This window comes from Anas platyrhynchos, chromosome 16, assembly GCF_047663525.1.
Source record: "Anas platyrhynchos isolate ZD024472 breed Pekin duck chromosome 16, IASCAAS_PekinDuck_T2T, whole genome shotgun sequence".
Taxonomy (NCBI): domain Eukaryota; kingdom Metazoa; phylum Chordata; class Aves; order Anseriformes; family Anatidae; genus Anas; species Anas platyrhynchos.
Genome location: NC_092602.1, coordinates 2,158,976 through 2,174,807, shown reverse-complemented (window position 1 = coordinate 2,174,807; position 15,832 = coordinate 2,158,976). Strand labels below are relative to the sequence as shown.

The 15,832-nt window shown below is 47.9% G+C and overlaps 1 protein-coding gene across 21 annotated transcripts in view; it reads right to left on the bottom strand.

The window, feature by feature from the left end:
- The window catches only part of ATXN2 (ataxin 2), a 51,246-nt gene extending 39,554 nt beyond the window's left edge, over positions 1–11,692 (bottom strand). For all 21 annotated transcript variants that reach the window (XM_038187625.2, XM_038187626.2, XM_038187637.2 and 18 more), the window contains exons 1-5: positions 11,280–11,692; positions 4,358–4,394; positions 2,885–2,944; positions 2,134–2,205; positions 1,752–1,902 (exon numbers count right to left, since the gene is read on the bottom strand). In XM_038187625.2, coding sequence (XP_038043553.1) covers positions 1,752–1,902; positions 2,134–2,205; positions 2,885–2,944; positions 4,358–4,394; positions 11,280–11,449 — 490 coding nt within the window. In that variant the 5' untranslated portion in view covers positions 11,450–11,692. The remainder of the gene's footprint in view (positions 1–1,751; positions 1,903–2,133; positions 2,206–2,884; positions 2,945–4,357; positions 4,395–11,279) is intronic.
- Between the last annotated feature and the right edge of the window lie 4,140 nt (positions 11,693–15,832).

Here is a 15,832-nt window from a genome sequence, read left to right as displayed (position 1 = left end):
AGCAATGAAAGGTGCTTGGCAGACCATTGCAGATGGTTCTTTCGGAGATAACTGTATTTTCCACTCCTTCTGAAAGGCGAATCCATCCCATTCGCTTTCTCCCTACCCACTGCTCTTTACCGCTACTCTTCCAGTCTTTGACAAAAAGGCAGAGACAGATGAACATCTCTGCTATTCAGGTCTGAGGGTAACTCAGAAGATCAATACCCAAGAGTCAGGAGCACCACTTGTCTGCACTCCTCCAGCACAGCAGAGAAGCAAATGCCAGAATAAAAATTCATAGAACTCAAGATGCGATACTCAACCAGAACAGGATACACTAAAATTTACAAAACCAGTATTTTTTTTGCAGCAAGTAAGTTTACTTCAAGGCCTCCTCAACAGTCTACCATGTGTCTAAGTGTAAGGGGGGAAGAAACAACACAAATACCCACACCCCCAACAAACCCTACCCCAGTAAGCCTTTCCTATGGCAACCAAGTGCCTGTGGAGTGCCCCTTTGCTTGACTACATTTTTTAAGAAGTGAGAGCGAGCTACATTTTCACCATATATGTTCAAACTGTACACTAACTTGTCTGGGAAACAGCCAAGACATCAATGGCTAAGAAATGTTAAAATATTTATTCCCGGATCTATGGAAGCTAACAGTCTTTGTTCTATACAAAGTGCAACACTGTCAAATGGATCTGGGCACCAGGCAGTAACCATTCCCAACACGAATGCAGCAGGGAACGCCATCTCCTCACCTAGAAGCTCAGACCCAGTCTGTAGTGCACATCACACCAGTTTATCTGACTCTGTGCCATGAAGGTTTGGGTTTCTTTATAAGAAAAGGCCCACCATTCCTGCATGCATGTTCGTATACTTCCATTCTTCTGAATCCTTGCTTACTTAACTTCCCAAGAAGCAGAAAGCCCTTCTTTGCTGTAATTTGCAGGTGTGATTAGAGATTGACTTATACTTCCAAGTGTGGTTTCAAGATAATACATTTTTGAGAAAAAATGGAAAGCAGATTAATTTACCCACTACGAGTTATCAAGTTTTGCAGCCTTCTAGTTTATCTTGCTCTGTCTCTACAGTTTTATGTCAGCTCTCCTCTCCGACTACTTAAGAGATTTAGATGCAAAGGCATTCCACCTAATAATGCAAACTGAGTGACTGTTCAACCCAAAGCAATTGTTTTCTTCTAGAAAACCTCCATTGAGTAATTATTCCTAGAAGAGCAGTGTATTTTTCATTCTGTTTACTAGAAAATCTATAAAAATTGGGTAATAGAGAGCCCAGTTTGCATTTACATTAAAGTGATTCTATGGTCATAGCAGATCCATTATAAAACGGCTCTGGTGTAATTCAAATTCAAAGTCCCATCCAGAACCTGGAACTTATCTGCATTTAAATGGCACCGTTGCTCTGACATTATGCATCTTCTTCTAGGTAAAGCAAATTCCTTGAAACAAGAGTCTTAACCTTCAGCCATAAGTAAGGCAAGAACATACACATGTACGAACACAAGGTGAAAGGAGTGAAAATCTCTCTTTAAATATCCACAAATTCCTATACCTAATTACTGCTACATGGGAATAAAGCACGGGTGTTACGATAAACACTTAGCTCCCAGTGACAACTGTTGATCAACCTGAAAACATACAAATGTGCACTTTCACTCCATGACATATCAAGATAAGAAAAACATTCAAAAAAAAACAAACTTTGGTATAGACAATGTTAAGAACCTTAAGAAAAAGTATACCTCTTCTGGCATAATTGGTATCCATATCCTTAAAATGCACCATAACAAAATCTGAAGACTTGAATAAGATACTCTCTAGTATGTCTTCACGTTTTGGCCCCAAACTGGATTCTGCTGTTTTCCGATGAGCAGCATCGAGCACTAAATCACACTATGAGAGATATATAAAGAATATCCTAAATTTAATGCACAATAAGCTACTAGGTAACTTCACAGAAGTGGAAAAAGCAGACATTTACAACAGTTCGCAGAAATGAATCTGCTTGTGTAAACTTAGACATCAACGGTCAAAATAATTGATAACAAGTACTCCCATTTAATGAAGCGTTGATTATTCAGTCTTCAGAAAGAAAAGAGGGAGAGTCAAAACTGTAAAAATTACCTTAGGACTGTAAGTTTTAAAAACTCCTTCATATATACCACCATTTTTCACCTGTACTTCACATTTGGATCCCTAGAATGCAAGAAAGATGAAAATGTAGTTTTCTACCAGCCTGACAAATGTCATTTGAACAATTTTCTCAAAAACGTATCTTTACGTAAGGTGTAAAAATATAGCTTAGAGTTTATTCAAATCTACTTATTCAACATTTGCCTGTTTACTAATACACCTCTTTGGTTCTGCAGATGCAAACACCTAGAGGTATGTACCACAGTTTGTTCAGAAGGGATTTAAATCCCTTGAAATTCCTTTAAATCACAGAAGCGGTTTTGGTACACCCAAGACTCTTCATTGGTTACTCATGAAAACAAGTTTTTGTGCAAAAACAAATCTGTCCATGAGTACAAGCAAGGATGAAGTCTTATCCCAGATTCTAGCTGCTGTGGGACAGTCTGTGTTACCCAATTCTGGCACGTCAGGATTTCCCTTATGTGAATTCATTAGTTAAAATTAAGAACAGAAAATTAAGAATATGACCAGTAAACGTAAAATTTTGCCATACCTGTTCAAATACAATTTGTAGCTTTCCAAGCCAAAAATACACCAAAGTTATTACTGTGATTGTTTAAATTCCAAGCTTGGAACATGGTGCATACTGTTGTATTCACCCCATAATATTACAATTAGTGTAATATTAACAATTCTATGTCACTATAGACACTGTTTACCCTACTTCCCAATGAAGACTTACAACAACTGACGTAAGTATGTGAACCATTCTCATGTTTGCATAGATGCCATCGAACGAAATCTGAAAGATAAAAATGATGTTGTCATGAACATACGAGAAATACTCATAACAATTCGAAGAGCCAACGCTACAAAACAAGGGCAGCTTTCAGCCATACACACCAGCTCCTAGAAACACAGTGGTCCAAGACCTTACTTGGCCAACACACGTTGAACTGAAGTCACACCAGATTAGCAGAGGACTCTTACACCTTTCTCTGATCAATTAAACATCTGAACACCCACCCTCCCAAACAAGAGGAACTTTATAGAGTCCCTAATGTCACTCAGTGTCAATCCCCTTACTGGCTGGGTGAAGCTCCCAGATGGAGAAGCGTAACTGGAGAGCCCGGCCATCATCCCTCTTTGGTTTGAGAGCTAGCAACAGGATAAGGTGCCCCAACTGATGGAGAAGTAAAGAGGTGCTCTGGGGCCTGCTGAGCTACATCTCTTCAGCTAACGGACCTGATGACATTCGTTAACAGAAGCTAAGGTCATCAGATCACAAAGTGCCAAAGAGCTACAAAGCCTGTCATAAAACCAGCCCAAAGGAACTCTCTGCAGTTTCAGAATCCGAGCTCTGAGCCCAGGGAGCTGACCACGCATCCCCGAGCTGCCAAGCGAGGCACTTGCACATGTACAGGTGAAGTGGTAGGGATGACTGTGTTTTGGCAACATCTTGCATCTCTCCCCATCAACCTCATGCTTGTCAAACAAGAGATGCTGAAACGTGCAGGCATCCCACCATATTTTGAGCTTTTTAAACCAGCAACACATCCAGTATGCGTTTAAGGACACTCCTATGCTCAGCACTCGGTGTTGTTCAAAGTGCAGTTCAAAGATCCATTTTTTTTAAATCAAGATCCAGATCTTTAGCTTTGATAAAATTACGCTTTACAAGTCAAGCCACATGTATACTTCAACAGTATTGAGCCTTGGAAACGACTAAAGCTACACACTCAGGTAATAATGGGTTAGCTACAATAACACTGGGTTTGCTATTTCATAGGAAAGCTAAACAAAATTGCTGCTTTTATTTAACTAAATATGTTGCCTTGCTATCTTTAGTCATCTGTTTAAAGGAGAAGGCAATGTTAGATAGTTCTCAGATAAAGCAATGCTTTTCAATTTGGTCCTAAGTTAAATTGTATCCACATATTTACAACTATAATCGCAAGAAAATTGAGAAGAGATTTATATTAACATAGTTCAAATGCTTAAGTGTTCCTTCCCTCCTCGCCCTCTCAGATTTAGATGAATGCAAGATGTTACATCTTTAAAAAAGCATAGCTCAGTCTAAAATATTCATCAAGGTATCCAAAATTTGAGAGAATGTTCCACTATCTGCGATTTTCACATTGTTACTCCAGTTCCTGGTAGAGGAGCTGTTTCGTTGTATCTACAAGAGGTACAATGAGGGGGGAAAAATACTCACCGTAGGCTGAGGCGGTCCTTTGCCACTGCTGCGACCTCTGAAATTAAACATACACATCAGATACAATTAAAAAAAAAAAAAAAGAACTGCTGAAATTCATCAATTTTGTAGCAAAGGAGAATTCAAAACCTTGACTTTGTAGTGTTGAGAATGGGAGCAAAGGAAAACGGCGCTTCCCCAGAGCCAAACGAGGCAGTTACAGGGCCTACAGCATTTCTCCTTCAAATACTGACCTACAAGCAACACCGCCAGTTACTAGGTAAGAGGGTTACCTACAAAAAATTAAAGGAGAAAACAAAGAAAATGCTAACACTGTCTCATTACAAAACTCCACAAATATTCTCTCTCAAGCACAATCCCGTAGCTGAAACGAATTCCAAAGCTTGCTGGCACGCTAAAGCAAAACCACCTCATTTGCGCTTTTGGGCTCCATCCCCATCCCTTCTTTGGGATTACAACCTCATCATCGCTGCCTCCCTGACCGAGGGCCACCGACCAAGCAGCCCGACCCCAAAACCTACCAGCCACTGCGAGACCCCAGAAGCTAGCCCACCAGTCCCCCTGCCCTAAAAACCAGCCGCTCCTTCCAGTTCAACTCAATGGATGTGCAACATCTTCAATGCTTTGAGATGCTTTTAATCAACCCGTAAGCTCTTGACACCTTGCAAAGAGTGATGGAACAGCCTGGGAGCTCCAACTCGGCCAAGGCCACCCCAAAAGGGGCCCTGCAGCCAGCAGGTCCTCAGCTACAGCTTCAACATCACCGGTGTGCCTTCTTCCAAAGCGCCTTCCCTGTACCAGCAAGTTCCAGTTTGAAATGTTTCTCTTAGGGCTTTAGATTTGTATCACGATGACGACTCAGAGCGTGCGTTGTTACGCAAGTAAGGCAAAACAAAGTCTTGGGTTTTAGTTCAAAAAATCAATTTCTGAACCAGACCCATCTTACGGATGCGCATCCATTTAATTAGAGAAGCCCAAAGAATCATGTTCATGTTTCAAAACATCCAAACAACAACCGAAACCTAAATCCAAGTGAATGCCAAACACCTTCAGCTGCTCTGGAAAACACTGGGCTGTGCTTGAACACGACCTTGCTCTCCAAACAGCAAGCCCTTATACACGGGACTCATGAGTTGGTCAAGAAACCAAAGGGTTCTCCCAAATCAGGCAAATTTGGCAGAAATCAGCAGGTCCATCAGAGAATCGTGAAAGTCCTTAACAGGGAAGAAGAAATGGAAGGCCACCAAACTACTGGCTGACCAGTGTTAAGAAAAACAACCTCCTGCAACAGAAACAGCACCACGCGTGCTGATGACATTTGCTGATTGGTAATAAAGGCAGACTTCAGGTGTCAAGCTGACATTTGCAGAATACTCGCGGAGCACTAAGCTGACCAAAAAATCCCAATGCAAACAGCTTTTATTTAACTACCCGAACTTCCTAGGAGGTAGCGTCACAGCTTCGGGTTTGCCCTGGTGAGGAGCAGCTCCTGCCCTTGATCACGCCTGCTGGTTGAACATGAACCATTTGATGTTGGGATGAACCATCCTCTTCTTGGAAAGTCATCCCAGCAGACGTGAAACGACCCCGACAAAAAAGGCACAAGCCAGGTCTCGTTTTTCCTTTTATTCACAACCAAAAGGTTCACCAAAGCTGCCTGTCAAGGAACATGGAGAAGTGAACCGTGTCCCCGGTTCCTCCTGTTGGTCTTAAGAATTGGAGAAGACCTCCCTTGTGACATCAGCTGTAGAAGTGGCCAAAACGAGAGCTTGGTGCCTTCGAAATGGAAAGCACACCCCGGCGAGTGGCGTGCATGCTTAGAACTGAAATAACCGCCTTGCTAGGCTGGTCAGCAGGCTCACAGCACTGTTTAAGAGCTCAGCCTGAAGCATCCTGGATTTTCCATCTCCTACCACACTTCCACACTTCTGCCTCTCACAGATCCGTGAGCTGGAGCAATGTGATTGCATTCATCCACGCTGGCAAGAGGCTGCAGGTTCCACATCAGAGCAAGAGTTGAGGCAGTTGCACAAATCGCACGCACTGCTCGGATCTGACTGATCTCTTCGCAGCCCTGACCTCGTTTTCTAGCTACAACCGTTGAATCGAAACCCCTAAAGATGTTCACCAAGACTTTAAACGATCCTGCCAACCTTACAACTCAATCATACCTGCACGTGCCTTCTGCTAGAAGCAAGACTTGGACTTGCAGGTCACCTTCCAATGGTGAAGGCTCAATTCAAACTACCTTTTGATGCATCTTTGACACGCCAAATGAAGAATAAGCCAGGGCCTTCACCGAAGCAGAAACCAGACGGTCTTTGCCAGAAGCAGCTCACCACAATTTAAAACAGGCGAGGAAAAATGGGGGTGGGAGAAATTAGAAGGGTCAGTAGCAATTTTGCACTGCTACCTACAACCACATCTCGATTATAATGAGCGGGGTGAATTAAAAATGCATTTTGTATGGCAGAAATGTGGTCGAATGGAAGCCTTGGAGAAGGCACAGCAAGCTGGCAAATCCAACTGGGGAACCCAGTCCAGTGCTTCAGGGTAGGAAAGTCACCCAGGCAGCAAAGTGCTGCACCAGACAAAGTAACTTGACCAAGCAATTAATCTTGGTAGCCAGCTCACTGCAGGCTGGTACTTGTACCTTGCGAGCGAAAGTCTACGCGAGGCCTTCATCTCAAAGGCTGCACAATAAATGTTTTTTTTTTCCCCCGGAAGCAACTTGTGATTTTTTTTTTTTTCTGTTTTTATGAACCCTCACTGCCCTGCTCCTCAACAGCCCTCGCTCGCCTCCCGTCCTATGTTTACATGCTGAGCTGAGCGTTTGTATAAGCAAAACAAGGTCACGCATTTCTGTTTTCCAGTTAAGTGAAAAGCAGCGCGAGTCCTTCCAGGATGCGAAGCTTTCTTCCCAACAGCATCTTCGCTCTGAGACGACGGAGAAGAAACAGAGGCACCCACACTGCAATTAATGTCTGCAGCAGCAGTGCAACTACAAAGACCGTGGAGTTTAACGGAGGGAACAGGAGTTTGTGGAGCACTCCCTGCCACTACTACAGCTCGGAGAACCATTTAAGGACACTCTACGGAACTTTCATTACGAGTGCGGAGAGCTGATAAAGCCTTCCTCTAAGGAAGAGCTCACAGGTACAAAGTTCAGACCTCGCTTAAGCGCAGAAATTGCCTATAGAGGAGTCAAATGAGCCAAAGCTGTCAAATTAAGGTCAGACGAGTAGTACCGCAGCGTTGTTTTTGGTATTTTTTCCCGATTCTGATGTTATTAAACGTCTGCTCTTGTCTTCGTGCAAGACAACTTCTGTAGTGCCTGAGCAGATAAGCACGCCTGAATCAAGTGCACACTTGTGCCTGTTGATGGACTTGGTCACCGAGGAACCTCCTTCAGACACCTCGCAACGAATCCGTCGGTAAATTAAAACTTACTCAGAAGCGGGTTCGGAATATCGCTGTGAAACGAATTAACTGCTGGAAGGGAAGAGCCCCGCAGGTTAGCCGTTTATTTTGCTCAGCAGTTCGGCACAGCTGCATTAAAACCGACACACACAAAGACAGCAGAATGAACTAGAAAACCTCTGACTGCCATGTGGGAACGAGCCTCCAGAACAGTCCCTCGCGTTATTTCCGAGCGCCTCGGTAGTCAATATCCCCAATTATTTCTACCCTAACAGAACCGACACCTCCCTTCTGCCCTTTCTTCAGTTGGGCTAAGAAAGGAAGGCAAGAAAAAGGAAAATAAGAGCAGACAAGGAGCGCCAAGCCTCAAAACCAAGCTACACAACATTGGATAATTTCATTTTTCACTTTTTCATGGTTAAACCAATGTATAAAAGACAGAAGCTTACAATATTGACAAAGGGCGCCCAGGTTCAGTTGGGCAAGAAAGATCCCAAACCCAAAGGAAAAGGGCCTTTTGCCACAATTGTAGCCAGGCACATAACCCTCCAAACCAGAGCTGGGGGGGCTGTGCCTTCAGACAAAATGCCACCAGGAAAAAAGGCTGCAGAGTTTGAAGGCGGGCTGAGACAGATGCAACCCCTAGCCATAGGGCTGTCAGCCTCCTCGTGGCTGTGTTAGGGACAAACTCAACTAAACCTCAAACTGTAGGGACCAGGAAAGGTTCTGACTGGTGCTCGGGGCAGGTTTGTAGATGAGGCCCTACATTTTCTTTATTTACAGTTTAACATCTATTGGCATCCCCCCTCTGGCCCCATTTCCCACCTACCACGTTCCACGTGCAGTTACTACTAAAGACAAGCAGAACTGCACCTCCTGCCTGTTTTATTAAAGATATAGATGTATTAATTCTTCTTGTTTCATTTTTAAACACCTGGAAAGAAACCTCATTTTGTGATTTTCTTCCCCAGTGTAAAAGGGGAAGGAGGAACAATGAAAGAGCAAACTTTGGAATTTCCCACTCTTTCCCACAACATCTTACCTTTTAAAATACGAAACACGTAAATCCACCGCTCCAAGACCACGGAAACACACACAGGGAGCAAGGCTGACCCTCCCTCACTACCAGGTGCTCAGCCCAACCCAGTATTACAGTACTGAAACCAGCATAAAATTAAGGCCAGGACAGCTAACTATCAAACTTTCTACCCAAATTTAAGCGTTTACAATCAACCTGGCCCTGAGAAGCAACATTATTTATTTTTTTTATCCTGAGATGTAACCAAAAAAAAAAAAAAAAGAAAAAAGGATACCTGTGCTGCAGAGAATTGGGCTGCAATACTGCTAAGAAAGCCTGGCAAGAACTGGAGATGTTTAAGTTTCTGTTAAACGCAACACTTTGAGTTGGAAGCAAGATGCAGGCCAGCTAAAAAGCAATTTGATTTTTCAAAGAGGAAAGCCGCTCAGCTTTTCATTTACAGGAAAAATATTGCAGCATGAACCACCCTAAAGTTTGTAGTCCAAAAAGAGGCAAGGCTTTTACTTAGGGTAGCGATAGGAAAAGCTCTCTGAAGGTGTCCTGTGGGGCTCCATCAGCACAGGGACTGGGATTTTACTGACTTGCCTTTCAGAGCCAACTTCAAGAATCTATTTTTAATTTTATTTTTTTTATAAAAAAGGTATAAACACCGCTGTGGGCGCACGTTGGTCGTTTAACAGTCCCACTACAACTCCCTAAGAAGTTGTGAGATGGAATCCATCCAACAAAAGTGGCAAGGCAGCAAGGCTGGGAGGAGAAAGCCACTGGCTTTAATTTTACAGCTTGACAAAGGAACCGAAGCTCACACCTTTCATCTACCGAGACGAGAGCTCACAATCCGGAATTTTGCAAAATAAAAATGTTTAAAAAAAAAAAAAGCTGTGGGTTTTGTTGTCCTTCACGTTAACCTCTATAGTGCCACTGTCTGTTGGCAGGGGTAACTGTTCAGCGAGGCACAGTAAACATCATGGGCAACCCAGACAGCCATATGTAAAAAAAAAAAAAAACAGGGAATTATTTCAACCCCTCGTTGGGGCACCCGCTGATACTATTTCAGTTCATTTCGTTCCTTTTCCACCCTACCAAAGCTTTTTCCCCCCTTTCCAGTTCCCCAGAGCGCTAACAAAGTACAACTCCATTTTCAGGGATGTGCAACAATGGAGCCGCCGTCAACTCTTTTTTTTTTTTTTTTTTATTGCCAACGCACCAAAGTGAGGTGGGGGGGGGGGAAATAATTAAATAAAAATTAAAAAAGGCCAGGTTGAAGGGAACCACCCCGGGTAAGCGTGGTGACCTTCAGCCCGCCACCATCCTCCTCCTCCTCCTCCGATTGTTCGCTGGCACCCCCGGAGCTCGGGGAGGGGGGGGGGGGAAAAACCAGGCGAGAGGCCGGGCCTGGTCCCCTCGGGCGGCTCGGGGAGGGGGGGGTGGAGAAGGGGGGCCCGGGGAAGGGGTGGCCGGAGGGGGAGGACCGGGAAGGGAAGGGAGGGACCCGGCCCTTTTGCTGCCCCCCCCCCCCCCCTTCCCCCTTCCTCCTCCTCCTCCTCCTTCAGGGCCCGGCCTTGCTACGGGCGCCCATCGCCGCAGGCCGCCGGGCGCTGCGTTTTGTTGCGATCGGGGCGAGAAAATAAATAAATAATTACATAAATAAATTAAAAAATTTAAAAATATATATTTTTAAAAAAATAAAAATTCGGTATTTTTGTTTTAAAACGCGATCGGGGGGGGGGATTAAGGCGCAGCGGGAGGATGCCGGAGGGGGGGGGGTGGGGGGGGGATCCCAATCCCTGCTCCCTGCCTCCCTCCCCCCTCATTTTTTCTCCCATTTTCTCCCGTTTTCCCCCCCCCCCCCCACGTGCGGCCCCATCGCCCCCCCCCCCCATTTTTTTTTTTATTATTATTTTTTTTTCCCCAGGCGGCTCCCGGCGGCCTCGGGGCTGAGGAGAAGAAGAAGAAGGGGAAGGGAAGGGGACGAAAGAGAAAAGGGGGGAGGGAAGGGAAGGGAAAAGAAGGAAAAGGAAGGGAAGGGAAAGGAAGGGGGGGGGAGCCCCGAGCCCCTCGCCGCAAAATGGAGGCGGCCCCGGCGCGTCCCCGGCTTCCTCCGTGAAGGGCACCGGGGCCGCGGCCTCGCCCCGGCGGCGGCACTGCGGAACCGTCAGGGCTCCCCCCACCCCTCCTCCTCCTCCTCCTCCTCCTTCTTCTTCCTCCCCCCTTCCTCCTCCTCCTCCTCCTCCTCCAGCCGTGAGCGGGGCCTTGCGGCCGCCCCGCCCGCCGCCATGCCGGCTCCCCCGCCCCGCCGGGCGGAGCCCCCCGCGCCGCGGCCCCGCTCCCTTTTTTTTTTTTTTTCCCCCCCCCCTCCCTTTTTTTTTTCCCCTTTTCCCCTTTTTTTTTTCACCCCTTCCTCCCCTTTTTTTTTTTTTTTTTTCCTCTCCCTCAGGGGAGCCCCCGGCGCCGCGCACCCACCTGCCCATGTTCTGCCTCCCGCCGCCCGCAGCTGACGGGAGACCGGGGCCTCCTCCTCCTCCTCCTCCTCCTCCACCACCACCTCCTCCTCCTCCTCCGCTGCCACCACCGGGGGGTTTGCGGTTGTTGCCGGCGGCCTGCGCCGCCGCCGCCGCTTGCTTGAGGGACATGGCGAGGGGCTGAAGGGAGAGGGCGAGAGCTGAGGAGAGAGAGAGGCCGGGGGGGAAGGGAAGAAGGGAGGGAGAAGGGAGAGAAGGGAAAGGAGGGGAAGGGGAGGGGGGAAGCCGCGCTGCGCTGACGGGAGCCGGGGAAAGGGGAAGGGGGGGAGCCGGGGGCTGGGGTCGGGGCCGGGGCTGGGCTCGGCGGGGCTCGGCCGGGAGCTCCCCAACGGCGCGGAGGGAGCGGAGCGGAGCGGAGCGCGGCGCGGAGGGATCCGGCCGCTGAGGGGAGAGAAGGGAGGGGGGGGGGGGGGGAAAGGCCGGGACTACACCGCGATGGTTGGGGGGGGGGGAAAGGGGGGTTAATGGCGGTACCGGGCTCGGTGGAGCCGCAAGCGAGGCGATCTGACGGGGTCGCCCAGGAGATGGGGGAAAAGGCGGGAGAAGGGGGAGGGAGGCGGAGAGGGAGGCGGATGGGAGCGGGGGGAGGCGGCGGACTCTTTACGGGAAGTCGGAGGGAGACGCGGAGGTGCTGCGGCGCGGCGAAGGGTGAAGGGGCGGAGGCGGGGGAGCGGCGGGACCGGGACACGTGAGGCGGCGCGGGACGGCGCCGGGATGAGGGCCCCTCACGGCCCCCAACCGGCCCCCCACAGCCCCTCACGGCCCCAACCGCCCCCTTCTCCTCATACCCAAGCCCCTCAGGAGGAGGAGACCAAAATCTGAGAGCCCTGTGGTGCGGCTCGACCCCACCGGCCAACCCCTCACAGTTGCACAATCCTTGGGGGTCCCCCCCCCCACACACAAAAAATAAAAAAAAATGCCGCAGTCTGAGGAAATAAAGTGATTTCTTGCCCTCACCGAGCAGCACCAGGGCTCCGGGTGTTGTCACGGATCCCCCAGCCAACGCTACGGCATCAAAATAAAACCGCCCCTGTCCCGATAAAAGCCCGTGGACGCGCGGGATTAGGAGGAGCAGATGCAAGCCCAAAGAGCTAAATTGATTTATAGCCATGGTTACTCAAAATGCTCAGAGTCTAATCTATTCATAGAAATGCTCCAGAAATCCCACAGGATTCAAATGTAATAAGCAGGAGCGGTGCTGTTAGGCAGGCATTATTTATACACCTTGCTCGTAAAGCAACAGTTTTCCCATGCGGTTGAAAGTTGTGGGTGGCAACACGCGGTGGTAAAAAGATAACAATATTCAACAGCTTTCTTAAATTAGCATTTTTCCCTATACTTCTGACTGTTAAACTCCTGGTTTTGTTTCACCTTGCAGGCCCAAATAACCCCGTGGTTAACGCGTTGTTCGCTAGGAGCCGGGTGCGAGCTGAGGTGGGCTCAGCACAAAGAATTGCTCCACTGAAAATGCCCAAAAAAGAGCCAGCAGTTCCAGGGAAGTTATATTTTACCATCACTTCAGTGAACTTGCTGAAGGTTTTGCTCCTTCAGAGCCACAGAACTGAGAGAGGAGGATATCGAGGATTTCTGCAGCCCGGGAAGCTCTAGTAATGGGAAGCAGCTAACGTTACCTAAAGGAAAAGCTAGGAAACAACTTTTAAAAATTCCACATATCTAAATAAAATAATAAAATCCACTAGCACACAAAAGCCTGCATTTCACCAAACTCCTAATTTCTCCCGTGCCTTTTGGTTTATACCTCAGACTGAGGGAAGGCCTCAAAGCGCTACTGCAACAGGAGAAAAGCAGCGGGGGGAGAACCCGAGGGCTCCAAAATACGCCTTGAAATGAATTCAAGTAAGCTACAGGTAGAAAGAGGGCTCCCTACTCAACAGTAGGGAGCCCTACTGTTAGGGAGCTTTCCCAAAAAGCCAAGGAAGTCTGATAAGAGACAAAGTCGAGCACATCCAGGACACTTAACAGGGCTCTTGTTTTTGCTTTTTTTTTTTTGTTGTTTTTAATGTAAAGGAAGTTATTTCAATGCTTTTTCAGCTAGGGACATTTACGTGCATGGCAATTAGTCACTCTTTGTGGAGTAAAGGTTAAGAACTATTACAGAGCCTCCACTGTGCTGAAGTGGCAGCCATGCTGTGGAGTCCTGCTGGCAAAGACGAAGCCCTTGATATTCAAGGATGTCAGGAACACAAAAAAAAAGCAAGTTCCACAGGCAGGGATGGTTTCTAAGACATGATATGAGCACATTAACTTATATTTTGGGGCAACATTATGTACTTTGAAAGTGGTTGTGTGAATAAGGCTCTCGTGTTCGTATCTGCAGTAATGACTCAAGCGCAGTTGCTGTTTGACTTGTTTTCTCCTTCAATGTATTCTTTGTTTTGTTAAGCTCTGTTTGGCTTTCATTGTGCCTCCCGTTTTTGTTTGTCGAGCATCTTCATGCAAACACTTCAAAGCGAAGGCAGCAGTGACCGAGCCCAAGTGGCCGGGGCAGTGCCATCCACCACCACCGGACCCGGCTGCAGCCCGGCGGAGGCAGCAGGTGCTGCTTCAGCCTCTCGTGAGCGTGCTTCCACGGCGAGCCCAACACCCCCATGCAACGGGATCGTGCTCCCGTTACAGCACACAGCTCCCTTGACCTGCTTCTACCTGCGTACGGCTCTTTTTTTCCAGGCAGCGATTCCCAATATTCCATTTTTATCACTTTATGATTTGGCTCTATTGACACACACACAGCTTTTTTTTTTTAATTTTATTTCCTCTGGATGCAGTGGTCTGGCTGCAGCAAAACCCCAGATTCAATGTCCAAGGAACAGAAGCCACCACAGTGGAGAATCCCTTCCTATTTCACCCATTCCGTCCACGTCCCAGGTTGGAGCTTTTTTTTTTTTTTTACAAACTACTACTTCCATTCAGTCCTGCGTCTGCATGTGCGAGCTGTATTTGCACATGAAGATTAATGAGCCTGATAGCATCGTTACTTACCCGGAAGTGCTGCATGATGCAACGTTTCCTTGATACAACCTGCTCTGAGGTATCGGGCGCTTCCTCGAGCCAGCCGGGGTGATCCTCAGCAGCCCTCGACGTGATGAAACACGCACGCCCGCGGAGGGACAGCCGACACGAGCCCTCAGCATTTATTTTAAGCAGAATCAGCTGTGAGAGCAGCTCGCAGACCTGAGTATTTCTACACGTGTGTTTTCTTTTCCCCGAAGACTTCTCTTATTTATCCATTACCGCTAATCCCTCTCTTGGAGGCTGAAGCTTTGTGAATGACGCTCTGGGCACGGGGAGTCTCCAAAGAGACGCTCAGAAAGACGTTAGGAAAACAAATCAGGCGCTGTAACCAACGTGAGAAGCACTTCCCAGAGAGAGAGGATATCAGCTAGTCACCGAAGCTGCCATCAGTTTTAACTGATGAACGCACCACTGGCCAAACCTGAAAGAGGCGCGTGCACATCACTGAGCAAAGCCCCAGCTCCAAGGCGAGACAACCTCAGCCTGCTTCAGCTCTTCCTCCCCACCCCGGTCACCGTGCAGCGTCTTTTCATCGCCCGCGGCCCCTCCGAGTCACAGCTCGGCTCCAGCTCCCACCATGTTCATATTTCTGAGCCCCACGTGCACCTTCCCAATTCCTTTCAGGAACATCCTCCTCCAGCTCCCTTGGGGCTGCGGGTGGCAGACGCACCGTGGAGCCGCGCACAAGGCTTGGGAGAGAGGGGCACGAGTGCCAGAGCTCCTTTTACCTATAACCACCAGCTCAATGAACCTCGCTCTCCGTTTCCATCAGCTGCGGTCCCTAAGCAAGGGCTTTCCCCTCCTCGGGAGGCAGGAGCTGGTCGGAGGCCCCCCATTTCCACTGCGGGTTCGGGATGGGGCTGCAAACGGGGAGCCCCCAGCACCAGGAGGTCTTGGCCCTAGCCCCGTGCTTTATTCGGTTATTGTTTTATTTATTTGATTTAGCCTTTTTCACAAAGGGGAGGGGAGGACCCAGCCTAACTCCTGCTAAGCAGCAGCAGACAAAGCGATCGTTATGCCAAGATTTAGCTCTTAAATCCCTCAAGATCTGGTGCTCGTGGAGCATAAACAACCTTCGCCTCGCAGCCTCGTCGTGCTGTGCCTCCACATTTCCCAAGCGCTGCTGCGCAGACCCTTCAGTACCCGTCCTCTCCCTATCCCTTTGCTGAGACAGGCATGCCAACAAGAAAGCCAGTTGCCATGGCATTTTTTCCCCCTACAGACAGATGTCCATTAAAAACCAAGTCAGCCTCAGGTTTGCTTCACAGAGCAGCTTTCCGTTGTTATTACCAGCGTGCGAGGAATTTCCTCCGTGCCCCCTCACCTCAGATGTTTCGGTGCACTTTGCTTTTAATCCCCAGTGATTAGAAGGAAACCACTCCAGAGCAGGCACAGGTACGTTTGAAGGACAAACCTCAGCTTAGGATCTTGGTTGTCATTTTTTGGCACATGCTCGGGTTT